Raw genomic sequence first — 27,069 nt, forward strand, 5'->3', positions numbered from 1 at the left:
ATTTGTATCAGGTTTGGTAAGTAATAACTTCTGAGCAGATTTTGATATGTTTGTCGGCATGTGGTTGGTGCTATGGCGCAGATGTTGACGGTGTGATATTTACTAATCAATAGCTACTGTTTCCTTTACCCCCTATACAGATCACAGCGAGCTTATCCCATCTAGACAACGGGTAGCCGAGAGGAACATCCTCACAGACATATTTCAGAGGTTCTTATCTTGGATATAATACATGCAGCGAGTGTAAACTTTGAAGAGGATATTGGTTAAAGTGATCAGAGCCTGATTTCAGCTGCTCGGTAAATATTTCTATTGGTGTCGGCGTGATAAACGTTAGGTTTTGCCGATATCTCGATTGAACACTTCTCCACTGCGTGGTTCGCCAGTCCACCTTGAATGTCTGCAAAATGGTAAAACCATCATGGCAACCCAAGAGAAATATCTGATTGTCTGGACGAAAGCTCATCGTAAGATTTCTGACTTATCATAGAACAATCCTCCTCTAGGATTTTTAAGGGACAGTTTTTTAGGGGACCGCCCTGCAGCAATCATGGATGCAACACCCGCCGTTATCACCAAGGCTAATATCGACAACATCAACTACAGGAAACTCACTCGGGAGGCCATCGAGGAGGGCGACGAGAGGTACTATGCCAAGCTCGAAAGAAAGAAGCTCGTCCAGTCTGGCAAACATCCCGAACTCGAGGATGAAGAGGAGGAGGTGGAGGAACATGGCGGTATCGAGATCGATACCGAGTTGGACGCGGGCTGCGTGGTACCAGCCAAGCTCGGTCCTTTCCCCAGGAAGCTCTTGAGCACTCCTCTGGAAGAATTCGACAAGGGACGGGAAGACGACAGGGTAAGCAAAATATACCAAAATATCATGTTCAAATCTCTACAACGTTATTATTCCTTTTCAGTTCCATGTACTTTGGAACATAATATCATGATATATTATTGGTGATAGTAAAAACTTCATTAAAGCGAAAAGTTTGAATCACCTGGATCACATACCTGTGGTGAGATAATGTAATCGCGTAATACACTTGTACGTTCCCTTTTGTCTGCCATTTCCATGCCGCTTATGAAATTTCAGCAATTCTGAAACCAAACCATTGTTTTGTTATAAAAGGGATGCGTTTATACCTGTAGCTACTACTCTTTTTAATGATGCTTTAATAACCCATGAAGAATTTGAAGATAACTAAATTTGTAGTGGTTTATACAAAAACTGAAGAGGAATATACACAGATATTACATAAGCTCATGTTTAAATACATATTGTATTTGTATTTACACATACACGTATCCATAAAACTGCTGTTATGCGAGGACTTTCATAAATTTACATCCATGCTTTACGGAGTTTAAGATCAAAACCTTAATATCATCACATATAAAAGTTCACCTTTAAAAATACATTATATGTAAACATAATTATTTTGAAAATAAGCCTGCTATCATTTCCAACAACACTTTGTTGTAAAAATCATAAATGAAATAACATGAAAATGAATGACGATATTTGTAACATAATACAACACTAAACAAATCATATCGTAATCCTCTTAAGTAAGGGTTAAAGCATGACCTTAGGTATCCATTTCTTCCTTACACCTCAAATTGTGAGGGAAATTAAGCAGAACGACTGATATAAAGTAATGTGTATTAGCATGTCCTGGTACAGAGCATAGAAACTAAAAGATTTATCAAAACACAGATAAGAATTTTGACATCTGCGGCCGTATATCATTGTAAATTTCATGGGGGTCGCGTTTATTCCTTGGCATATGCAGAGGGAACTGCCGTCTTAGAAGCGACAAGGTGGTCGCCATTTTGTCTCCACAGCAAACAGTAAGAGCGAAGAAAAAAGAAAGACGAAAATGTCTATTCGCTCTATTCAAAGGTTCCTCCATCTTGGTTTTCTGTCTTACCACAGTATTTGTTGGGCGGGATCCCGGGCAGCCAAGCAAACAAATAGATAGACGACAAAGGAAAAGAAAGGCAACTCTATTTAGAATATTGATCAAAACCAACGTGACGTCAGCAGTTAAAAAACAGTCGTAGGTGCTGTCAGAAACCCCGCGTTTCCTCCGCGGGCCTGCGCCAAACTTTTCATCTGTATTTCAACATCATCTAACATCATAGCTGTATTCTATGACAACTAACCTTCTGACTATCAATATCAAGCATTATTTAGCGTAAACAATCTACTCATTAAAGAAAGTAATAGCATTAATCTTGAGACGATCCAAATTACAAAACAGGGAACAAAATGTCGCGACTCCGCCATCCTGTTTGCTGGCATTCGCGCTGTCTAATTAAATATTAATGTCATATTGATTGCTCCAAGAAGATGCGGTCTAGGCATGTGCCCTGAATATAAAAAATTGCGTGACAACGAATGCACATTATTCTACTGCCATTGAAAGCGGCCTACTGCTGAGTGAGAGAGTTATTGGTCTACGTGGCCTGTAGTCAAGATTGAGCTGATAGCAAAAGACGCGTACGGTAATTTAGGAAATCCTCAGGAAACAACAACAACAACGACATCAACAAGAGAAAGAGATAAACTATCATTCACTGGTCTACTCATTAGCTTAACATACATAAGTAACTCGCATACAAGTGCTTTGACGTAACGTCTTGATGAAAATCTTCCTTAGTTGGAAAGATTTCAGGTTTTGTTACTCAGTCCATGGGTTTGTTTTACTAAGAGAAAATACTCTGTGCTAAGAAAAGCATAAAAAAGAATATATACAGAAACATTCCGGCATTTCTCTTCGGTTATGCAATATGAAAACTCCTAACTGTTCAACTTCCATTATGTAGTATAAATATATATATGTACCATTATGCACTTTTCATTCAACCACCGCTGTGTTACTCTTATGACAAAATCGAAGTTCTTAACAATATTGCTCCTTGTCGACCTCATGCATCCAATCATTGTATTTGGTACTTAAACAAATTGTTAAAAAGGTTACAAACCATTGTTAATTGGTGTAATCACACATTGATCGAAAAATATACTGCTTAAGTAGCTGTCTTGTATTCGATGCAGCGACTGATCTGAATTTCGGCTTCCCTCGTGAAATTGATTCCGAAATGCCTTTTAAATCAAAGATGTCGAGACGATGATCCCCACTGGGAGCAGCAGGTATGCATTCAGGCTTCTTGCTCTGAAGACAAAGCATTGTTGAACAGTGCCAACAATTAAGAACCACATCATTCCCAACCAAAGTTTAACAAACAAAAATACCCGCATACAACTCCCTCGCACATGTACTTTATTGTCAATTAGCATCAGCAATGCGCACATACATGTACGTGAAGATGTCAATGGTTGTGACGATAGCACTGAGTTCACTGCCGAGCAAGACAGAGTTTACACGTCAAAGGGATGTCGCAGGAGCACTTTTGTACACTGAGTGCTATGTGTAATTTGCTCTGTCTTTGAAAATTTAGCAGAGCCAGTGAAGGTGCCAATAGGTCAATATTTGACTACCTGGTAGAAGAGAAAGAAGAAGGGTACAGATGCAGTGTACTATCGTAAATTCCATTAGCAGAGATTGGCTAATCTTTCAAAGAGCGATTGGATCAGTAAACACAACGGAAGTAAACTTGTATCAGCGGTTACGTTGTGTAATTTTCATGCATTGTACCTGTTGTAGCAATCATGTTGTCAGAACTTCAGATTTTTTGTGTTTTTCTTCTCTGTTTAAGGCCCTTTACAGCAACTCGAAATAACCGTAAATATATAAGATATTTTGAAGCTGGCGAAGATAATGCCGTGCTTAAAGCAGAAGAGTCAGTACCTAATTATCATCAGATGGCAATTCAAGCCTCTCTCCGAATTGATCGTTTGAATTAATCAGCATTAAAAATGTTTCTTGGCACGCAGGTCGTCTCGAAGGCCTCATAGCGTAACCATGGAAACGCTTAGTTAATCAGTCGAAGTCACTGGCTATTATGAACGATATTCCTTATTTCGTTCTGAGAGCAGTAACGACTTGAATAAGAAAAAAAATATTGAGAAAGATAGATAAAAGGCGGATGAAGGGGAAGGCTGGGTGGAGGGGTGACTTTATTTGCTCGTAATGGTGGTAATTTGACCATGTAATTGGTATCTCCTTCACATAATGAACGAGTTCGCGACAGAAGGATTACGTCCATGATGTTTACTGTTCATCTTTTCACCCCTCACCAAATAGTTATTACCAACGTCGTCACTTAAAGTGCCAACACTAGGTGACGCCATCTCCCAAACTCTTGCCGTCATGACTGCAATATTGAGTACATCTAATATTTATGTCACGATCGATAATGGGATGTTTCTTTTCCACTCTTTCCTCGAAACATGTTCATGGCATAATGATTAAAAGAAATTCCTGAATGCAGCATGTCTTCTCAATGTATCACCTTATGAATGCATTGTTGTAACATTTTCTTTGGCTGTGACGTATGCAAGTTAACATACAGGCAAACACTTTTTTTTTTTGTTAATAGACGTAATGGGATCATTACAGTAGTTAGACAATATTCTTATTTTGAACTTCATGTCACGTTATGTAACTATGTTAGCATACCATTCAATATTTTCATACCTTCTATGTTCATTTCTACCTGCAGACGTTTGTGGTGGTGGCGCGAAAATTCAAGAGCACGCAAATATTCCGCTTCACGACAAACAAAGGCTTGTGGTGTCTATCTCCCCTGAACCCACTCCGAAGGCTGATGATCAACATCTACACCAACCAATATCCTTTGCCATGGCAACATAATTTCTCCTCTAGAATTAGAATTAGATATGAATATTCATTTTTTTAAATGTAAAGCATATGCATTATTCCCTCAGATTTTCCATGGAAAAAAATGTTACAGAGAAATCGCAATCTGAAATATCTCACTCAAAGGCGATCGAAGGTCTGAAAATTTGACGGCTACATTTAGGGCAGAGATGCCACATCAACTACAACCTGTAAAAAGTAAATACCGACAAACTTCAGTGTGGATATGTGTAGTGCAAATAGAAAGCAAATAGTGCTATTATTCAATGTTATCAGCTAAATAGCTTTAAATAATGATAATGATGATATAATGTAACCTGAATAGCGCCAAATCCACTCCGTAGAGTGCTCGAAGTAAACACATATCAAATGACTTGAGTATATGAATGCAGAGATGTGCTCAGATGTTCCTAGAAGACGCATTTTTACTGATACACCAAACTGAAATATACGCTCAACCAAATCCTGCAGTAAAGATTTGCCCTTAACCGCTTTGCACGTATTTTGACGTCTTTGTCATGCTCACCATTGTGGCAAACTGCGTAATTCTGACCCAGGACACGCCCCGCCCACCAGACGAACCAGAGTGAGTATATTAGTCGATATTTTTATCCCCTATCCCATGTCCCTACATAACTTTCGATATTTTAATGTACTTATAGTGTAAAATGTAATTTCTAGCGGATGTCCGGATATTTTTTTCTTCATTTACCTGTAATTAATTTTGAAGATGATGGGATGTTTAGATTTCCCTCACTTAAAAAACAACAACAAATGTTTAATTATTCACTTTTACTTATCATATGAATACATATAACTTATATAATTACCTACACATACACATAATATTTTTCTTAATGGCTTAATTGAATGAATATTGATATGTTTGATATTTGGATCGTATGCATGTTACTCAAGTTACTTAGTCAGGATTCACATTTATTTTGTATATAGACCATACTGGGTGAAATATCGCATTTGTTATGTCTGTATGTCAAACTGCAGTTGTATTTCGTTTGTTGGAAATGACATAAATAATATAAAATGATATGAAAATTAAGTTGTATTCAGTATTTGCCTGAATTGATATAAGTAGATGTCTGAAAACTCTTTTCAGTATTCCAATTCTAAACTTTGATTAACTTCTGAGACACATTAAAGGGATCTATTCTTCACAATTTCGCTTCTTAATCACTCAAACTGAACTGATACACCCAGTTGACCTGTGAATTTGATATTAGCAAGCCAAAAATAGGGGAACTAAATACCGTAAATATAAAAATTTTATGACAGTGATGATGAACGCCTTTAAATTAACCAAGAAATAACTTTAACCTCAGCTGGGTTAAATTTGAATATCAAAAGAGACAGACAGATGTTCCATAAAGGATGGGAAGAAGCAGGCATAAATCAAGTGCTTTCCCCGAACACCGACAGCACTTTAAAGGTTTTGCTTACCCATCAGTGGTAATCGCAGAACAAGAGAACGCCGATTGTTTGTGCCTTGTCGAGAGGGGAAAGTCTCCTGGGGTTTTTTACCCCATGTTATGGAAAATGGTGGTGGTAGTAGTGCGGGGGGGGGGGGGGGGAACTGGCTCTTTTTATGAACCATTCTCGTTGGTCCTTAAATCGGATTTGAATTTCAAAAGATGCCTTGAAGTCGGATCACGAGTGGCTAGAATGTACTTATCACTTTTAGAAATGGAGGACATAATAGACGTGGCTCGTCTTCCATCTCAGTCACGACAGTTCGCTTTCATTTTTGTTCATCTTCTTCCTGTCTGTTTTACCTCTCTTTTCTCCTATTTTCCATCTCTTACCTAAAACGCGAATCTTCCTACGATCACCAGGCCAGCTTTCCTCAGTATCTCAGAGTGAGTATTCATAAACCTTTTTCTTCTTCTTTTTTCCTCACATCGCAATATTGAAAGACAAACAACCTCAAACTTCAGGCAGTTTCAAAGCCATTTAAAAAAATAATGTAAAATGTAACACTAAAAACATCAACAATAACAAGGCGCACACACGTCGGAACATGACCAGCTGTGAGCACCATTCACACCATTTAATGAGAACGTCGAATGATGGTCACTTGTATCACAGATCAATGACAGTCATGGCTTCAGTAAAAAAAAAAAAGATGCCTGAAGTCCGCTCCCTCAAAGTTATTTTCATCTGTAACTTAAATGAAGATCCTGTGTTGTTAGCAGTCTAGAAAACAGTACCATACCACTATACACCTCATGAATGGACGGAAACTGAACGCTATGTAGTGATGAAAGGAATGTAATACATGTTATGATCAGATGCAAACTTAAAGCGATATTAGACTGAATGTAAAGTGGGCAACAATCAAGTATAGAAGGACAACAGTCATTTGCCGATGAACCATCCAAAGCTGATCTTGATTTTATATATTATTATACACGTAGTTCCCTTTTGTCAATATTGTCATTTATTCATGTTTGCATGTGCATTTGATTACGACAGGTATGTCTTCACTGCCATCTACACCGTCGAGATGGTGGTCAAGATTATAGCCAGAGGGTTTGCGTTACACTCCTTCACGTATTTAAGAGACCCGTGGAACTGGTTGGACTTCCTCGTCATCCTCCTAGCGTAAGCATCCCGATAATTTCCAGCTCCTAACCTCTCAACCTTTTTCAATTGTTTTTCTCGTAAAATTACATTTTCCGCGCCATTTTTGTAACCTTCATGGTTAAAAGAGTAGCATTGCTTCCAGGAAGTGTATGGATAACTTTCACAACAGAAGTTTGAAAAAGGGCACCATTTTTCGTTCATTATTTGAAAAAAGAGGTAGTAGCCAGCGGAATGATAATATTAAGATGCTGATAGTGAAGTAGTAACCGTTGTAAACGATAATTACATGATGATCGATATTACATTGTGCTCACACACTCACACAGATAGACTAACAGAAAGGAACTAATTCTGCAAACTTACAGAACTTACAGAAGTTGAACTGTACCGGATTTCCTGAGAAACTTGTGAAGGACGCCATTCTGTGACGTATCATATTTTTTATTCTCTTCACAGGTACATCACATTCATACTCCAAGGAGCGAAGGTGGATATTGGAAACTTTGCCTTCCTGCGAACGTTCCGCGTATTGAGGGCGCTAAAGACCATCTCCGTTGTGCCAGGTAAGAGTAGCAGCCAGTCTATAATCTTTCCTGAACATCATCATGGTATTAGCAAGGATGTCCTAGATAGTAGATTTAACTTTCATATCATTAGCATTGAACAAATTTAGTTTTGAAATTCTGCATTTGATATCAGATCACGAGAAGACCTACTAACATTTGTATCTTTTATTGCAAAGGTGAATAGAATTTAAGATCTAATTTCAATCTACAGAATGACAGATTTATCATTTGGCATTGCAATTATCATTTTTGTTCATAATACTTACATTACTTTAGTTATCTGTGCACATTTTGGCAATCTAAATTGTCATTCAGTCAACTTTAGTTTTCCACATAGAAGCTTCAATTTTCCCGATGTGCTGCGGCATCTTCTACCTGTATTTCTGGACTTGTGAAATTTTGATACAAATGCCGAGTGTGATTATATAAACAACACAGTAGATATTTTCTTCGAGAGGATAAGCTGCGTTATGAATCCACTTTGAAAACCAGTGTAAAATTATGAGTTCACTGACTATAAGTTGATTCTTTGACGACCAGGTTTGAAGAGCATCATCAACGCACTCATCCGCTCCACCAAGATGTTGGGCGAGGTCATGCTCCTCACCGTCTTCGCCCTCTGCATCATCTCCTTGTTCGCCCTCCAACTCTTCCGGGGAGTCTTACGGCGGAAATGCGTCAGGGTGGTGCCGGAGATTGAGGCCGGTCTCAATATCAGCCATGAAGCCTACTACAACTTCACCCAAGATCCAGGTATGCAAATTCACTAGTCTTGCAGAATATCACCAATTACTGGGCAATAAAGACAGTTTCTTTCCAAAAGTTACCACTTGCTTTTAGCACTGGTAGACAAATATTTCTGTATCATGCACCATTTTGTCACAGATTCGTGGGGGCGCTTTGGCATACTAGTAGTGGAAAAGACTCCCGATTCCAAATCGGAGGACCCGAGTTTGATTCCCGCCCAGCGTTTACGTCCTTGGACAAGATGTTTTTACCCACCAAGTCCCTCTCGACCCAGGTGTATAAATGGGTACATGGTAACGCTGGGGTAATAATATCGCAAGGCCCTGTGGTAGAGAAGTGGCAAAAAACAAACAAACAGAACACAAAACTCCTGAAGAGATTACCCTGGTTTAAGAAGACATTATTATTTTCATTATACATCTCAAAGGATAACATAATTCTTTTATGTAATCAATGCATTCTATGCTATTTCATGCATTGATGGAAATGCTTAAGCTCCGGTGTGTCTTCTATAAACAGTTTACAGAAATCACACACAAAAAAATCTCATTTGACTTGCAAGTTCTTTTGAAGCTTTTAAGCAGACTATATGGGAGTGAAAGAAATGCCAGATGTCCGGACTGATTACGTGATGACTCAATGATTTGACCAACTCTTTCCTGTCTGTGTGTGTGTTTTTTTTTCCCACAGTAAATTGGAAATACTGGGCTGGGGACCCTGTTGTATGCAGCAACATAACATTCCGAGGGTGAGTACTGCCAGAAAACAAAACAAAACAAAACAAGACAAGACAAAACAAAACAAAACAAAACAGAAAACAAAATATAACACAAAAACACAAAGATTAACGAAGCAAAGTAAACTGAACTAACTATAGTATAGCAAATAACCCAAAAAGGAAATTCCGTCTATTCTTTTCAGAGGTGTTTAATCTCTTCTAGACCGTTATATAATATATTTTAATATCTGTTGGTAAAAGGCAAGATAGTTATATTTCCTTCATCATATTTCATTGGACGTTACTTATTGTCATTGTTGTTTAGAATGGTTTCACCAGACTGGCATGTTCATGATGTCCTTGATTATCTCGTTTTAGCTAAAATGCTTTAAAAACTACACGCCAAGAGTATGATGCAAATTGTTTACGTTAATACATATCATGAAACCCATTTTTCTAATCAAAACGTAAATTGAACTTGACAACGATTACATAATCACACAATTAATTTTCATTATTTTTTTGTCTTTCGTTTCCCCTCGCTCTTCAACGACACAAACGCACAGCCGAGACTGGAGGTAGGTTGAACTCACGACACTTTCACGATGTCAAGAAACTGGTCATCTCCAATCCATGCAGTGACATTAACCTTATCAATTGTCCATACTCTGTTTGCATGTGGCATCATCGAATTTTTATGAAACTTCTCCCTGCCGTTTATTCCCAAGCTCTATTGATCACTACTCAGTTTGTCAGCCTCAATTATACGACATTTTTAATCATGATGATGCTATAGTTCTTCCTGTATTTGATAAAGTATCGCTCAGTGACGGGCTAAAATCGATATGTTGCTGAATATTAGCTACTGAAATAGTACTGTTCTAGAGATTGAATTACAGATGCTATTATGAAACTGCTAAGGCTAAAACATTATGGAGGATGAAATGTTAAAAATTGCCTGTGATGATAACAATTATGTGCTATACATACGGAAATTGTCACCATCATTCAAGACACTTCAATGATAATTGTTCGACAGCGGCTGCAATTTCGACATCGAGGACGACGGTAACTACACGTGTCTCAAAGACATCGGGGACAATCCCAACAACGGCTACACCAACTTTGATCATATCGGTTATGCCATGCTGACATGCTTTCAACTTATAACACTCGACTTCTGGGAGAACGTCTACAACCACGTGAGTAGCACATGAACCATCATATAGCGATGTAGTGGATTTAGTGTCTGCACTCGTAAATGATCCTGGGTTCTAATGAATGTCCAGTGTCCAACCACCTCGAACAAATTGTTCCCCCAATATGTACCCCTTGGCCTAGGGGGGTAGAGATCAATACAATACCTGGTAACGCTGGGTTAATCAATTCCCTATACGGGAACCTGATGGTCAGTACATCAAGCTTATGGGGATTTCAGAATTCAGCATGGAACAGGTTAATGACGACAAAAACGTCTCGAATATTAGTGTTTACACTCCAGATGTTAGTTTAAACTTGTGTGCTGTGCTTCAAGTCCTTCAAATATCGGACTTGGTATCATTCAAAATAGAATGAAAATGTGATACTTTCTGTTTATACATTGTAAACACAACCCCTTTACGTCCAAACAAATAAAAAAACAGAAACAGACACACGGAAAAGGTGTTTATTTTTTTTTCTACGGGCAGCCCTCTTGTAACGAGTGATGAAGCAAATAACATGATGACCTGACACGGTATGGACTGCAAGATCAATGATAACTCGAGGATTTGAAGCAAATCGTATGTAGATACATGTGAAGAAATCACAAGAAGATGTTAAGTGATGAATAGATTAGCGAATCAATGAGATATCAACCAAGAAACATTGGTGGTGTTAGCTTTAGAAAAAAAAGTCTAATGACAAGAATGACAAAGATGCATTGCATGACGCTCTCTATAACAGCTGATTCGTGCGCAAGGACCATTTGCTGCATCTTTCTTCATCCTGACTACGATGTTTGGCGCCTTCTATCTCATCAACCTCATGCTCGCGGTGGTGTCGATGGCGTACACGGAAGAGATGGAGAACCAAGGGCGGGTAAGTCGACTACCTCACCATATTTTTATAAAATATCGACAAATTCCAGATTTTTATTTATTTTATTTATTCATTTCCAGCAGTAGGGTGGATAGCCCTTTCAGCACAGCTGATTTTCAAAGGGGTCCACTTGACATACATATGATTCTAAGTTTGATTTTTTTTTTTTGCGTAAGCGTTACTTTACTACTTTTCTGATTAAACATTGATAGATTTTTAGTACTCCAGTGGCCATTTGAAATTAAGATTGGTTCCTCAACAATATTTTATGCTTTTCAGGAGAAGGAGAAGAAAGCAAGAGAGAAGAAAGACTCAGTGCTGCAGCTTGACGCACAGAAACTTAAACGACTGGCTGCCAAGAAAAAGAAGAAAAAGTTGAAAGAAGAACAAGAGAAGCGAAGTAAAGAAGGCAGTCAGGCTATTACGCAATTCACCGAAGGGCAGGAGAACGATGGCTACGCAGGTGACGAGGCTAACACGTCGTCGGACCCAAACCAACCACAGAATTACAGCGTGAGCGACATCGAGTCCAAAGTGTCAGAGGTACGATCATCAATTTTGGAACAGAAAAAAAAACCACAAAAGAACGCGATTAACATTTGGTGGCAGGAGTGAACTTATGGTATAACACCTGAAAAGGTTCAGATATGCAATACTCTTGATGTAACAAAATGTTTGGATTTCAAAATACTAGTCATGGTAGTGGTACAAATGAAATTGATGCAATGTTTCAACATTTTAACGTTGACATTGGTTATTGCCATGTAAGTCTCGAGCGTGTGGTGATAGAGTGATGGTCGCCTCTACAATTTTTGCCGAATGATACAGTTATATCAAGTTAATAATGATAATGCAACCTACTAATTGCGCAATGCTTAAATTTGGTGTCATTCCCAATAATTTCCCATTTTGTTTTAAAGGAACTGACATTGAGTGCACTTCAATCGACCTACGACGTGAGTTTTTGTGTGGAAATCTAAATGTTTAACTCTTGTGGTAACTTTTTGAAGTGATACTAATCATATTCCAAAACAAGTCTTTATCAGAGAAATTTGATACTTTGGGGCATCATGTTGATACGGCATAAAGACCACAGGATATTGGTACGATGATGATGTCGAAAAAAGTTATATTTTGCCGGTTAACGATTGTAATTTTTTAGTTTGTTGATTCAATAACTCACTAAAACTATGTATCTCCATTTAAACACGGTTAAACAATGTTTTTCCAGAATCGCTTCTGCTTTTTGATGTGTCGACGATATCAGTTGTATTCACTAAAACCTGAACTTCATCCATATTTTCATCTGGTGTCTCTGAAATGTGAGTTATAGAGCTCAGTTTGTTTACATAGAATAAAAACAGGGGGGGGGGGGGGGGCGTTAGGTTAGGTTCATGCCAGATCGTGAAACTCAGTTATAAGAAGAATCAACACTTCTTCGGACAATGAGCAAAAGAGTGTAATTTGACTTTAGCAGTAAAAGTATTAAGGTCCACACCATTTTTGAAATTCCTTTAAGAGAATCCGAAATGAACTCTTTTTATTTAAAATCACTTATCAGATACTTTTACCGATACTAATGATATCAATACACAATTGACAATTAGAGAGGAATCGTCACAGCTTCGATTTAAAGAGTATTTGCTTCGAATGTTCTGAAGGGTTTTGGGCATCTCTTCCCTGAACTTTGTAAAATAATCATATAAAAAAAGTGTAATATTCCATATATTTGTCTCTCCCAATGACAGTAGCTATGACAAGTAACGTGAACATAAAGTTTTCTTTACAGTTGAAAGCAAAACGCCCAAATTTAAACGCTGCATTACCTATAGAAGTCTAACGATGTAATTATAAACACTCACACTTATACTGTCTCGCAAAGGAAAAAGTCTTATTGCCCTGTTCGGGGAGGTATGCGTTCTCAAGCTGCGGAACCAAACAGGGTTAACAAATAACCTGGGGAGATAGCGAAGCTAGCGCAATACTCGATCCGCCTGGCTTTACTTCATGAATACTTGATGCGATCGATACGGTCCAGTGTTACTGAAATCCCTTCAACAATGGGCAACCCAGCAGGAACAAAAGACTTTCCCTCCGCGTTGGCAGAACAAGGCTGCGAAGAGGTACCCCACAGTGCACCGGTCGAGTGGTTGGCATGGCCAGCCAAGTGTGGATGTTCCCTCGTACGTAAGCTAAATTCCTGCACCCCCCCCCCCTTCCCGCTCTACCCCTTGTACGAAATATATTCTTTAGGAGTAAAACTTAGTTATTTTGTCATTTCTTTTCATTAACCTAATGTCACATCCGTCCTGTGCTTCATCAGAAACCCGGCAAAGGCAGCACCATAGACATCGACCAACAAACGACACCAGAGAACAATGAGGGCGCTTCAGCAGGTGGCAGCGGAGGAGACGGTGATAGTACGGCCAAGGAATGGGGGGCGACCGGGGATGAAGATGAAGAACCAGGTATCACTTTGACCCTTTCGATATCTCTTCATCTCCGTCTCTCTATGTTTCCATTCAATGTGCTTGTATGGATCCATTTTTTTTTTTTTTACAAAACAGTTGTTCCTTTGTCTGCAAAATACAAGAGCACATTGACATATGCTCGTATACAAACGAAAGGAACATTACAAAATCCACTCTTTTTTCTATCATCTTACTTTAAATGTGCTTTGATATACTCTTATTGTTCTTTGTCCATTCTTTCTCGTTGCCATGGTAGTCAAACTTGAAGATGACAGCGATCCTGCAAACCGACGCGACGTCCCTTGCTGCGACTACTCGAGCTGCTGCGGCTGCTGCCGACGAAACTTCATATGCCCATACCCCCATTACAGGCGGTGGCGGGTGGTCCAGTATTGGGCGGGATGGATCGTTCTAGACCCCCTCATGGACCTGTTCATCACTCTCTGCATTGTCGGCAACACGGTTTTCCTCGCCATGGATCACAATGGTATCCCTGAGCACGTTGCGAATGTCTCCGAGAAAGGGAATGAGGTGGGTCAAAACCCCAACCAGAGTATAAGAACTAGAAGTCAGAATAAACAGAGAAGAGATTCACCGCTAGCATACAATGTCCCATGATGTTGACTATCGACTAATACTTATACGCGCCTAACTAATGATGTGTTATTTCTATATCGCAAAGAATAGTTATGGCTCTTCCGATTTGTTTTTGTCTCTCTCTGGCTTAAATTAGTCCAACCTTTTTAATCAACAGCAATCAAAGGTCTATGTGATTATGTCTGCATTTCATTACAATAGGAAGTTCCGTTTTCCTTCCTTTGTACAGGTACGATTGAAATAGACAAGAATCTGGTAAAATATGTCTCATTATCATATTACGAGTGAATAACGAACACATTCTTATTTTCTGATTGATTTTCAGGTTTTCACCTACATCTTCACTATCGAATGCGTACTCAAGTTAATAGCGCTAGACAAAAAATTTTTCCGGAACACGTGGAACATATTCGACTTCGTGGTCGTTGCCGTAAGTTTGTTGGAGCGAGGACTTCAGGGTGTACAGGGCCTGGGTGCTCTGCGGACGTTTCGAATGGTAGGTAGATTTCAATTCCTGCATATCTTCAGCTATCAATGTATTACAATTCAAATATGAACTCCATCATATCAATTTGTCATTATGAATTATAGCAATATGATGCTCGAAATCCAATTTAATGTATCCTTAGAACAATGGTAATGATGATAATATTTACAATATATCGATTTGACTCGTCCTTCTTCAAATTTACAGCTACGTGTACTCAAGTTGGCCCAGTCGTGGTCAACCATGCGGACACTCCTTTCTATCATTGGAACCACGCTTAGCGCCATCGCCAACGTGTCCGTCGTCCTCCTCATCATTATGTTCATCTTTGCCGTCATCGGCATGCAACTATTCGGCGCCTCTTACGTCCCCGAGAACTTTGGCGGTGACGTGCCGCCCTGGAACTTCACCGACTTCGGCCACTCCTTCCTGCTCGTCTTTCGGATCCTGTGTGGAGAGTGGATCGAACCTCTCTATGACTGTATGAGCGTGGCAAACACGGCTGGTTGCATCATACTCTTTATCAGCACCCTCGTTGTTGGCAACATTATGGTAAGGACTTATAAACTTGAGCCTCGATCGGGTGCTGAAGTGCAAAGTCCGAGTTAGAAAATAATGATATACTCTTCTCAGACGTATATTGCAACCGTCAAATCGGCAAAACGGGGCTTTTCTAACTTATTTGATATTTGATAAAGAATGAGAAGAGTTTCAAAAGAATACGGCTTGTAAAATGTCAGCCATCTGGTAACCATGCAATGTCAGAAGATATCAACAAGCTAATCATACTAAATCAGTAGCATAACGAGTTAATGAGCATATTGAGAATTCTTTGTAGGGAATAATACAATTTAACAAAACAAGATGATGAATGAAGATATTGCCTATTTTATCATTTAGCCTTCTCTCGTGCGTGAAAAATAGACATGTACATACATAATCACATTCTTTAACGTATTTTTCCCTTCCTGGAAAAGGAGGTCATGTGCTCTTAGTAAGTCTAACAGTTTTAGATAGCAGGCTAACTACTGGATCCCTCACATTTTCCGTATGCCTGAATTCGTGATTACTGACATCTGCTACGAATCATCAAATCACGCAACTGACGCAAATCGGGGTCAGGATCGCCAATAATTGGTTTCCTTGATCGTGTGACGTAGGCGATAAAAGAAACAAAATGAGCTCATCAGTATTTTGTTTTATATCGAATTCATAGATCCTTAACCTGTTCCTGGCCCTCCTGCTGAACTCGTTCGCCTCCGACTCCCTGAGCAACAAGGAGACCGAGGAATCTAAACTTGTGATCGCCGTCAAGAAGATTGGTCGCTGGATCATGTGCTGCATTCGACCCTGCCTCTGCTGCAAGCGCTTCCGAAATCAGAACAAAGTTGAGAACAGCAGCGAGAATTTGAAAGAGGTCGAGGCGAAGACGGAGGCCAAGGCAAATGGGACAGCACCACCTGTGAAGAACGGGAAGCCGGCCATCAACGAATTCATTGTTGTCGAGGACGTCGGGAAGGACGAAGATAAAATATCAACTATCGACATCGAGAACTCTTCACAAACACGTAAGTCTAGCGTCCTTAACAGATTCATCGACAATAGACAGACAGACAAACTAAGCCACAATTAAAGAAACAAACACCCAAAAGTACTTACAAAATAGCTTTTAACACACGCATATTCATGTTGTTTTTTCTAGTGTTCATCACTCTTCGTTATATTCCAAGGCAGTTTAGTTGATGTATTTTTGAAATTGAAATCGAAATTTATCACAGATATATTTTGATAAAACACTTTGCGTCATATAGCATGGATGTGAAGACACGACAAAAAGCAATCATTGCATTGACGAGTATTACTTTATCGAACACCATACAGTGCGTAACAGAAGTCATCTGACGTCCAATGGAACCCACTTACACCCCACCCTAGCGAGGTCCAACGGCCACCTGCCTCACATGTACACAAATGGATCCAGCAGAAATGGTAGTGCCGTCAGCATACGATCGGTGAGTACATCAACTGCGTGGCGTAAGACGTTACTCATCATCAAGACGATGTTCTCACTATGTTTGTTGTCTTTATCATTATTCAAAGACTTAACTATTTGTACCTATGAATTTAACATTATTAGTATCGGTTTTATTAACTCTTCAACCCAGCTTCATGATGATTTTTACTCATTTTGTAATGAGTGGTAGGACCTACATTTGGGTAGATATAAATGCAAATCAATGATAGTAAAAATGATATTGCATTGAGATGTGTCTGCCATGTTAATGTGTTTCACGAATCGTACAAAAGATTGATATTCACCCCGGTATGAATTAATTGACAGTCTTTCAAGGAAGAAATGTGGATTCTTAAAGAACATATCTGCAGTTGTTCTAAGAGATAATCCCAGGATGCCACAATTCCACTCTTTTCCGTCATTCAGTTGCCGCCGCCCCAGCCGATTTCCCAGGCCTTCGTCACCCCAGCTCCCGTACCACCCATCGCCCCACTCCCGGCTCCTATTCTTGCCATTGAGCCGGCACAGGACGACGATCCCGTTGAACCAGCCTCCAATGCCCTGGTCATCAGCACCAACGCTGAAACTGGCGAGATTGAGCCGAATCGCTCGATCAACGCTACCCCGGTGGCTGGCCGGTCCTTCAGCCACGCCTCCTTGGCCAGCATCTCCAGTAGGCGCGACACGGCAAAAGTGGTGGAGACCACGGCCACCATCGACGAGCCCGAGCTCGAAGATCCTGTGGAAGACTGTCTGCCTAAGTCCTGTATCCGGTGGTGTCAAATCAAGTGCTCATGCATACAGTGCTGTCAGGACCCCAACACAAACGACGTCGCCCACCGTTGGCGAAGGTTCCGTGAGATCATGTGTACCATCTGCGAGCACAAAGTATTCGAAACCTTCATCATTATCATCATCTTCGGCAGTAGCATCACGCTGGTAAGTAGCTGATCCATGACGTTGAGCCGTGCGTTGATCCTAGCCTTCGCTTCAGAGAATGCGTTCTATAAACCACGAATCGTAAATTTGATGAAAATGCTGAGCTATGATCAGTATTAGACATTGGACTCCTCAATATCTCGCTGATTTCGGGACTATACAATTCATCTCAAATTTTATTGTCAGTTCATACAATTATAGTGGCAATTGTTTCTCCCTTTGCGGCATATTGCTTCATGATGAAATCCTTTAGCAATGCATGTTTTTCGCCTCTATGCCACCTCTGTTGTTCAATTGTTTGAATTATTCTTATATATATATATATATATATATATATATATATATATATATATACATATATATATAATATATACATATATATATATATATATATATACATATATATATATATATATATATATATATATGTATATTTGGTGGTGGGGTGAGATATTGATGCACTGTTGTTGGTGCACCCCTAAAAAAAAAGATGTATTCAAAATACACTGAGATCGTAATGATGATGTTGGTGACAATATTGACAATGATAATAGCAATAACAGTAATGCTACAAATGGTAGTAGTCATATCCTGACAATAATGATGAAAATAATACCACACATTATATACCAAAATAATGAAAACAATTGTAGAGTTATAGTAATCAAAATAATGCTTTATGTAAAAAGAACAATAGTTACGCAAATATCTTAAATGTTTAGACACAGATAGCTTAGTTATTCAGTCGCTTTTCTATTTCAGATCTTCGAGGATATTTACCTGGAGCTCCACCCCCAGAGGCAAATGATCCTAAATTACCTCAACTACGTCTTCTTCGCAATCTTCGTCGTCGAGATGATCATTAAATGGCTCGGTCTCGGCTTCGTGAAGTACTACACGAGTTTCTGGTGCTGGCTAGATTTCGTCATCGTAGTCGTAAGTCTATGCCTTTAAATTCATTGCTGCGTAGTCTCCTTCCTAGACCTCACTTGCCATGTAATGCTATGGCTAGGACAGCTTGTGCTTGTAGTGCAACATTGCCTCGAGTTTGCAATGCTTGAGTTGCTGATAAGCATCATAGATAGTGGATATACATTATCGTCTAAGTATCTCTTTTTTAAACCGCCAACGTGTTTATCATCCAGACTCTATTTCATTTCACCAAGCAATGCAGATATCTTCCAGTCATAATGTGCAACCTGCATCATTCGTCCGCTCTCCTTTCTTTTAACATGATCACCTCGTTGAGATCATCGTAGGCGACTGATTATAAATGACTCTTTACTTTGTTCCAGATAAGCCTTCTGAGTATCTTGGGTGACGTCATTGGTTTGACGAACATCACAGCTTTCAGGGCCCTGCGTACGCTTCGTGCACTGAGACCACTTCGAGCTATTTCACGGTGGCAAGGAATGAAGGTAAGGGTTGTCCGTCACTGTTACCTTTATTAAAAAACGAGCCGCGCCATTCCCTGGCTTTGATAATCAGCCTGCCATGTAGCATAAGGTTGGCCAACTAGGAATAGTTTACGATTAAGCGGCGTCATGGTTGAAAGTCAGTTAGGACCACTCCGAAGGTTAGGGGTAATATATATATTTGGAAACCATATTAGTAGATGATGATGTCTGTGTTGCCATGGCGTCTCGATGCAAGTCTAAGAAACATTGTTCTAAAAGCATGCCAATGTGTAACCGCGTAAAGGCCAAATGTTGCCAAAATATATGAATGTGAAGTGCACATTATTTTGTAGTTCTACCCTTTTAGCTCGTCCTACTTTTTTTTTAAAGTTTTACGATTTTTTTAACACAATGCATTGCAGCATTGCAGTGCAATCTACAAGCTGCAAACGTACAAGCTACAAGATACAAGCTACATGGAGATTTTATACGCGAGAGAGTTCATACAACACAATGAGCTTACGAGTCGATTAATCACATTCTGCAACATTTGTGACACTGCCAGCAGTCAATGACTTACCTTTCAACCACCTCTTTCCAGATTGTCGTCAACGCGTTAACCCACGCCATCCCGTCAATCGCCAACGTTCTACTGGTGTGCCTCATCTTCTGGCTCATCTTCTCAATCACCGGGGTGCAGTTCTTCTCTGGGCGCTTCTACCGATGCGTTGACGAGGACGGAGAACGTCTACCAATCGATATCGTCAACAACAAGTCCGACTGCCTCAATCTGAACTACTCGTGGGAAAATCCAAACATGAACTTCGACGACGTCTTCAAGGGTTACGTAACCCTCTTCCAAGTGGTACGTGCGCATCACGGTTTCACCGTGTGCTAGTACACTGTACTATCAGACCATTTGATGCTGGTGCAGACCCATCTGAAATACTACTGCGATCACTCGCTCTTCTGAATTTAACATCTCCTATGTGAAATCAACGCAAGAAAACACACATTTGTGCTTGCTTGTGTTCATTGGTTGTGAATATACATTTTCGTATATTGCATTTTTTTTCTCTATATTTATGAACAAGAGCATTACGTGATTATGAGAAGAAATAAGCCTGCAGATAATGAAAGAGACGACACAATTCAGACTCGGAGATGGACGTGCGCTATACATTCGGTATCAGAGTTTTGATTTTAGCTTAAGAAGACGAATGCTTTACTGTTTTACTGTTTGACTCAATTATTTGGGGCTTTTGAAAGTTACTGTCCTTTAGCAGTATGTGTATGATGGGATTTTAAATCATTTATTCTTTCTGATTTAAATTCAGGCAACCTTCGAGGGATGGATGGAAGCTATGAGTTCAGGAGTGGACGCAAGAGGGGTAAGTTTTTTGCTTTATTTTTTGGGATGCTTTTTTCTTGGGGGGGGGGGGGTGGAGGGGTTGAGGGTAGAGGCAGCGGAGGAGGGGATTCGCCTTCCTTATAGTCTTACGTCGAAACCAAAGAATCAAAACAATCGAAACGTGCAAGTATAACGCGCTAGACATTAAAGTGTGTCATTCATGAAATGACTATTTTAAAAAAATATTCAGCATTACATTTTTGCTGAGGAAATTAGCGGTTGACGCCATTGTGTGTGCGTGCGCGCGCGCGTGTGTGTGCAATAAACATTCCCTTTGACATATCATGCATGTTCACATAGTGCAGAGTGAGCTATTAATCGGTGTAACCAAGCATGCGATCAAAACTTCTTGTCTGTGTGAATCCAAAATATTTTATGCAGTTTTGTTTTCTTTCTCAGTACGACCTCCAGCCCGATCAGGACAACAACATGCTGGCCTATGCATACTTCTTCATCCTCATCGTTATCGGATCCTTCTTCCTCCTAAATCTCTTCATCGGCGTCATCATCGACAACTTCAATACGCTCAAACGCAAGGTAAGCGATAGTATATTTCTTTTTCTTTTTCTTTAAAGACTTTTGCAGGATTAGTTCAAGTTTACTGTGAAACACTAGTGTCTATGGATCTGTTGACTACTTTCATTGCCGAAGACGATTCACAACGGATTTCGAAGCTGTTCACGCACCACACACATATTGCAATGGTTTTTCATTTCATGTGTGTTTGAAACAGTCAGCTTATGCTACTACCATGACCACCAAACTTCCATATGTATAATGCCTCACGTATGGATCTGTTATGTTCTCGAGCTGTGTTTGTCGATAGCGTATAAAAGCGTTAGTCAACGTGGACAGCAATAGCATTATTGTTGAATTTTATTACCTGAAGACATCCTGCATACAATAATCTTACTTTCGTGGAGTAATGTCGCGCATGTCTTTAATCCCTTTTAACAACACTGTAATAAGATTAAAAATATACAATTCAAGAACAATGCAAAGTATAGGAGTTACCCGTTCCTTGAAATTGCTAGCAAGCGCCTAAACCTCAGTGTTATTCTGTCGTTTCTAGTACGAAGGTGACAGTTCTATGGACATGTTCTTGACGACGAATCAAAAGCAGTACTACCAAACCATGAGACGATTGGGAATTAAGAAGCCTACCAAACAAGTCAAACAACCGACGGTAAGATGATTCATCGATGACGTCACTGCTCTGATGGAAGGGGCTTTTAAACATGTTAAAAAAATATGACGTTAACCAGTGCGCGCGTTATCATTATGCTGACATGTTAAACCCAAAATGCATCACTATTTTAAAATCTGTTACAGTATACAGTATCTTTCACCACAGTGAGAAGATCAAAACAAATAACGTGTTATTATGTTCTTGCAAAAAAACAAAACAATCATCCGCTGAAAAAGATATTACCACATGTTAGTATAATTGAGATTAAATGGTAAGCGGCTTCAAGTATAGCGATTAGAATCACAACTCGAATAAAAAATGATGTCCCCTCTGTTTTATTTGATTGCCTCTCAGAATTAGATTACCAACATAAAAAGAAGGAATCAGTTATAAGAAATCAGAAAAAATAAATCAGAAATCAACAAGCTCTTGAATGATTAAATGCAATCAAAGTTAATATAAAAGTGTGGATGAATTGATGCTGACTTACACTGTTATGTATGATGATTTCAACCTTTGCTGTATTTTCGTTGCCCCTTGATTTTGCCTGCCTTATTTATGTGGACCACTGTAGACCGGGGTAAGTATGTGCTGACTTGCACATCACAGATCTTATCTGTGGACGCGTGAACTTTTTCTTAATTACTTGAGAGACTTTAGCTATCATATTACATAATTTCTCTACATTTTATGCGTGAAATATGTATGTATATATGTAAATATATATATATATATATATATATATATATATATATATATATATAATATATATGTATTTACATATATGCATATTAATATGAATAAATAAATAGATAAATAGATATACTATTTGTTTGCAGTGTTAATGTGTGTGCAATTTTCCGATAACTGCTGTGAAGATTTATACAATTTTTTTTTTACTTGGGTGTGACGCTCCGTGCAATCAGTACAGTACAATGATAATACCAAAACTGAATAATTTTGACATTGTTTGACATAATTACGGAGTGGAAAATTGAAGTATATTACACGTCCTCTTTTTTTCATAATTTTATCCCCAAGCCATGTATTACCCTACATTTTCTTGTCTTTACCTTTCAAGTTTCCAGGCTCAATAATTGCACCCTTAGTATTTCTTATTTATTTGAATAAATGCAAGGATCCATGATTTAACGACTGTGGCTACAGGCATGAAGTACCCGGAGAATCGAGAAATAAGTGCACATCTATGAGTTTTCAGAATGCACCATAAGTTATACAGCAAGTTATACATGAAAGAAAAAAAAATAAAGCCCTCAACAATTATAAGCTTCTGATTTATTCCGCACTGTGTGACATTAATCTTTGTGACTAACATTTCGTTATTTGGACTGTAAAGTTTATTAGTGTCAACGTACATAGACATAGAACACAAACAAGTGCAACTGAGCAATTTATATACCTTCAAAGATATATTCACACGAAGGAATGCACCTAGACTTGCAGAAATTGATGCCTAAACACGAATAAATACCGTCACTTGGATATTATATTCGCGTGCCGTTGCAAGTGACTGAATATTAGCGCACACTGTACAGTGAAGATGAGGGGTATAATTATACATTAACATATTTCTTTCATTCAATGTGTGATTTGCGATGAAGTTTCTACCTGACGATTATTCATCCTATAATTTCACCATCTTCAAAACAATCTGACAAACAACATAACAACTAATTCTCCCATCGACCAATCTCTCATTCTTTCCATGCAGAACAAAATTCAAAGTTTCTTCCACAAGCTGACGTCGAACAATAAATTCGAAATCCTCATCGTCTCCATAATCATGCTGAACATGCTGGCGATGATGGTCGAGCACTACCAGATGTCGCAGGAGTTTACTGACGTCCTTGACAACCTTAACATCTTCTTCACTTCCATCTTTACTCTGGAGGCCATCATCAAACTCATTGCCCTCAGTTGGTACTACTTCAAGATTCCCTGGAACGTCTTTGATTTCATCGTCGTCGTCATGTCACTCCTAGGTCAGTAGCTCGCAGCTGAGTTCACTTACTTCTCTGAAAATTACCTCGGTGCCAACCACTGTGCCACCGTCTCCGTAAGCAGCAGAATATTCTGTGATTTGAGCAATTTCCATAGCTCAAGTTGCAACTGTAATCCCAATCAAGCAACAGGAATGGTGATAACAACAGCATGAAAAATTTGTGTTTACGTAATGATTCGTGTATATCATATTTTACAGTGTTGTGTAAAGCTGCCATCATCATCGAAGTACTAGTATTAAACACACAGGAAATTCTAACCCTGGTGCGAATAAAATTTCAAGCAATTGCAGCTAAAGGGCTTACAACACTTTAATATTGAGCGTTTCCTTGATACGTTCATAGTATCACATTGTTCAAGTAGTCCGATAATGACGGTAAAATAAAACATTTGCTTTAGTGGACGTGGAAGACACGGGTGAAATATAAAATCAACGTCATTACCTCAGTACAAAGTTCAACAGCGTCTTTCCTCATGATTGTCAAGATGAATCTAAATGAACGGATGTTGAGGTTTGTGGAAGTAAACAAATGGGGATTGTTTAATATCAGACACGTTATTACCCCGAGCGTTAAGAGCCTTTCAAGTAGAGGAAAACTAAAAATTGCAAGTTCAATGTCTTTACATTTGACTTCGTACGCAAAACAAATCAAATGCTACAAACTTTTTACAATCTTGTTAATGATTTCTCCAGCTGACGGTACAGCTTTGATATGATTCTATTTGCTTTCTTACAGGCATTATCCTCGGAGACCTTTTGAACGACTTTTTCATCAACCCAACGCTGCTGAGAGTCCTTCGACTCTTCCGAATCGGGAGAGTATTGAGGCTGGTCAAACAGGCCAAGGGGATCCGCAAGCTTCTCTTCGCCCTGGTCATCTCCCTGCCCGCTCTGCTCAACATCGGAATCCTCCTCCTCCTCGTCATCTTCGTCTTCTCTATCGTCGGCATGTCGCAGTTCGCCTACGTCAAGAAAGACGGTGCCATCGACGACGTCGTCAACTTCGAGACGTTCCTGAACAGCATCCTCCTGCTCTTCCGCCTGTCGACATCGGCGGGCTGGAACGACGTCCTGGACCCTCTCATGGTGGAACCACCAGACTGCAACGCCACCTACGGTGGTTACCCTAACGGCAATTGTGGTAGTTTCCACCTGCCAATCTTCTTTATGCTTGTCTTCCTGGTCATTACGTTCCTCGTGGTGATCAACACATACATCGCAGTCATCCTTGAGAACTTCAGCCAGGCTCATGCCCAGGAAGAAGTGGGTATCACTGAGGACGACTTTGGTATGTTCTACCAAGTATGGGAGAGGTACGACCCTACTGCATCACAGTTTATCTCATACGAACAACTAAGCGATTTTTGCGACGCGCTAGAACCGCCTCTGCGGCTAGCTAGACCTAACAGAATTAAAATCGCGGCACTGGACATGCCAATCTACGAAGGGTTTAGGCTACATTGTCTTGATGTGTTGTTTAGTTTGACCAAACGAGTGCTAGCAGATGTTGAGGAATCTGATGATTTCAATGAACTCCAGAGACAAATGGCGGAAAAATTCGCGGAGTCCTTCCCTGACCGTGAGCAGGTACAACCAACGACGAGCACGATGAAGATCAATAAAATGAATCAAGCGGCAAAGATTGTCCAACGAGCTTACAGGTTCTTCCGCCTCCGCCGAGAAATCAGCAAGGCCGCGTCGGCCAACAGGGCCGCAAATGCGAGTCACAGTGCTTCGCGGAGAAACTCTCATGACGCCGGTCGGTCGACCTTAGACGCTAGCCATTCGGGTTCTCTCGGACCCGCTATGGAACTTCCCGGTCAATTGGGGCTCTCTCGAAGCACCACGCCGATGATAGCCGAAGATCCGAATGAGAGCTTACCGACAAACAATAAAGCCGAGAAGTACCAGTTGGAGATGAGAACCTCTTCTCGAGGACGAGAATCTTCCAGTGACGTGCTTGTGACGAAATTATGACATGACAATAGAATTTACGTCATAGAGACTGATCTCCAGGAGGAAACAAATAAGAACTGATATGTAACGTTGCCAATTATTTTGCTATGTACATGACTGTATTTCTAGGCAAAACACAAAGAATATCAACCTTAGTTGAGTCGAGGCAATGTAACTCATACCAACGCATTGTTGATCGTACAGGTGTGCCTAGAGAAAGTGCAATAAACCACTGATATTCAAACAAGTGTGTGTGAAGAATTGAGAGAAAGTATTTGATATGTAACTTATGAAGAAATATCCAAAAGGACCTAAGTGCCTCACAGAAATATCTTCACACAATGTGTCTTACGTAGCAAGTGTATGATATAGTTGTACTGCTTTTAGGTTATGTACTCTGTCCAGTAGGTGTTTTTTTTTTAATGCTTTGAACCATGCAAATGCAGACCTCCCGCTTGATAGATAAGTGGATTTGTATTGATATTTTGGATGGTAGTTTGTTGACGTTGAGGGATAGCGATGGGTTTTTATTCTTGCTAGAGATTTATCCATTTTTTTTTTACCCGAAGAAGAAATTTATTTTGGTGTCTTGTCCTTTTCTGCCTGTAAGTAAGCAAAATCTTACATTAACATTGAGAAAACAAGCAATATACACACATCCAGACTGCTCTAGAGGAGGTCGACCTTCTACTAAAAACCCTGTCTAGGTAAAAATGAATGTGAATCGAATCTAGAAACATGTTAATATCTTAATTATTCGTAACGAGTCCTTTACTTCTGTTGACAAAAGTAAGACGGACTATTTTCGTCGTGAAAGTGTAGGGTCCTCAAGGTTCAAAGCATCAAGTTCATTGATTTCCTGATCACTTTTTCAGTATTTTATCTGTATATGCCTTTTTAGACTTAGTATGTAATTTGCATGAGTAAATCACAAAAAGGAGAGTGTAAAAAATTATTAAACAAGAATATTCCAAAAGCTACGATGCCATACAAAATACTGAAATCGTTTGTAAATAAATACAGTGACTCGGAATTCGAAATTTGGTCACGCCATCGTCAAGTCATGAGTTAACTAAACAATATT

At 39.5% G+C, this 27,069-nt stretch overlaps 1 protein-coding gene across 1 annotated transcript; it reads left to right on the forward strand.

The window, feature by feature from the left end:
• Positions 1 to 550: 550 nt before the first annotated feature.
• LOC139726458 (sodium channel protein 1 brain-like) lies at positions 551 to 26,840 on the forward strand. The gene is made up of 28 exons (XM_071637414.1): positions 551 to 859; positions 4,633 to 4,760; positions 5,290 to 5,376; positions 6,641 to 6,664; positions 7,281 to 7,409; positions 7,848 to 7,954; positions 8,498 to 8,710; positions 9,395 to 9,452; positions 9,989 to 10,000; positions 10,462 to 10,624; positions 11,367 to 11,501; positions 11,781 to 12,044; positions 13,825 to 13,969; positions 14,229 to 14,503; positions 14,895 to 15,065; positions 15,264 to 15,608; positions 16,273 to 16,624; positions 16,938 to 17,068; positions 17,497 to 18,009; positions 18,772 to 18,945; positions 19,305 to 19,427; positions 20,008 to 20,271; positions 20,744 to 20,797; positions 21,217 to 21,354; positions 21,890 to 22,003; positions 23,739 to 24,009; positions 24,766 to 25,991; positions 26,808 to 26,840. Exons 1-28 carry the CDS (start codon positions 551 to 553, stop codon positions 26,838 to 26,840), a joined length of 5,958 nt encoding a protein of 1,985 aa, XP_071493515.1.
• Positions 26,841 to 27,069: the final 229 nt, after the last annotated feature.

This window comes from Diadema antillarum, unplaced genomic scaffold (genome assembly GCF_040938485.1).
Source record: "Diadema antillarum isolate AM-2024a unplaced genomic scaffold, OU_Dant_1.0 seq00000085_RagTag, whole genome shotgun sequence".
Lineage (NCBI taxonomy): Eukaryota > Metazoa > Echinodermata > Echinoidea > Diadematoida > Diadematidae > Diadema > Diadema antillarum.

What these genes read in the sequence shown, in the direction of transcription:
- LOC139726458 (XM_071637414.1), top strand. Translation starts at nt 551, where the DNA reads ATGGATGCAACACCCGCCGTTATCACCAAGGCTAATATCGACAACATC. An exon ending in GGGAGAACGTCTACAACCAC is followed by an intron (nt 10,625 to 11,366) that starts GTGAGTAGCACA and finishes TCTCTATAACAG; the next exon opens with CTGATTCGTGCGCAAGGACC. An exon ending in TCTCCGAGAAAGGGAATGAG is followed by an intron (nt 14,504 to 14,894) that starts GTGGGTCAAAAC and finishes ATTGATTTTCAG; the next exon opens with GTTTTCACCTACATCTTCAC.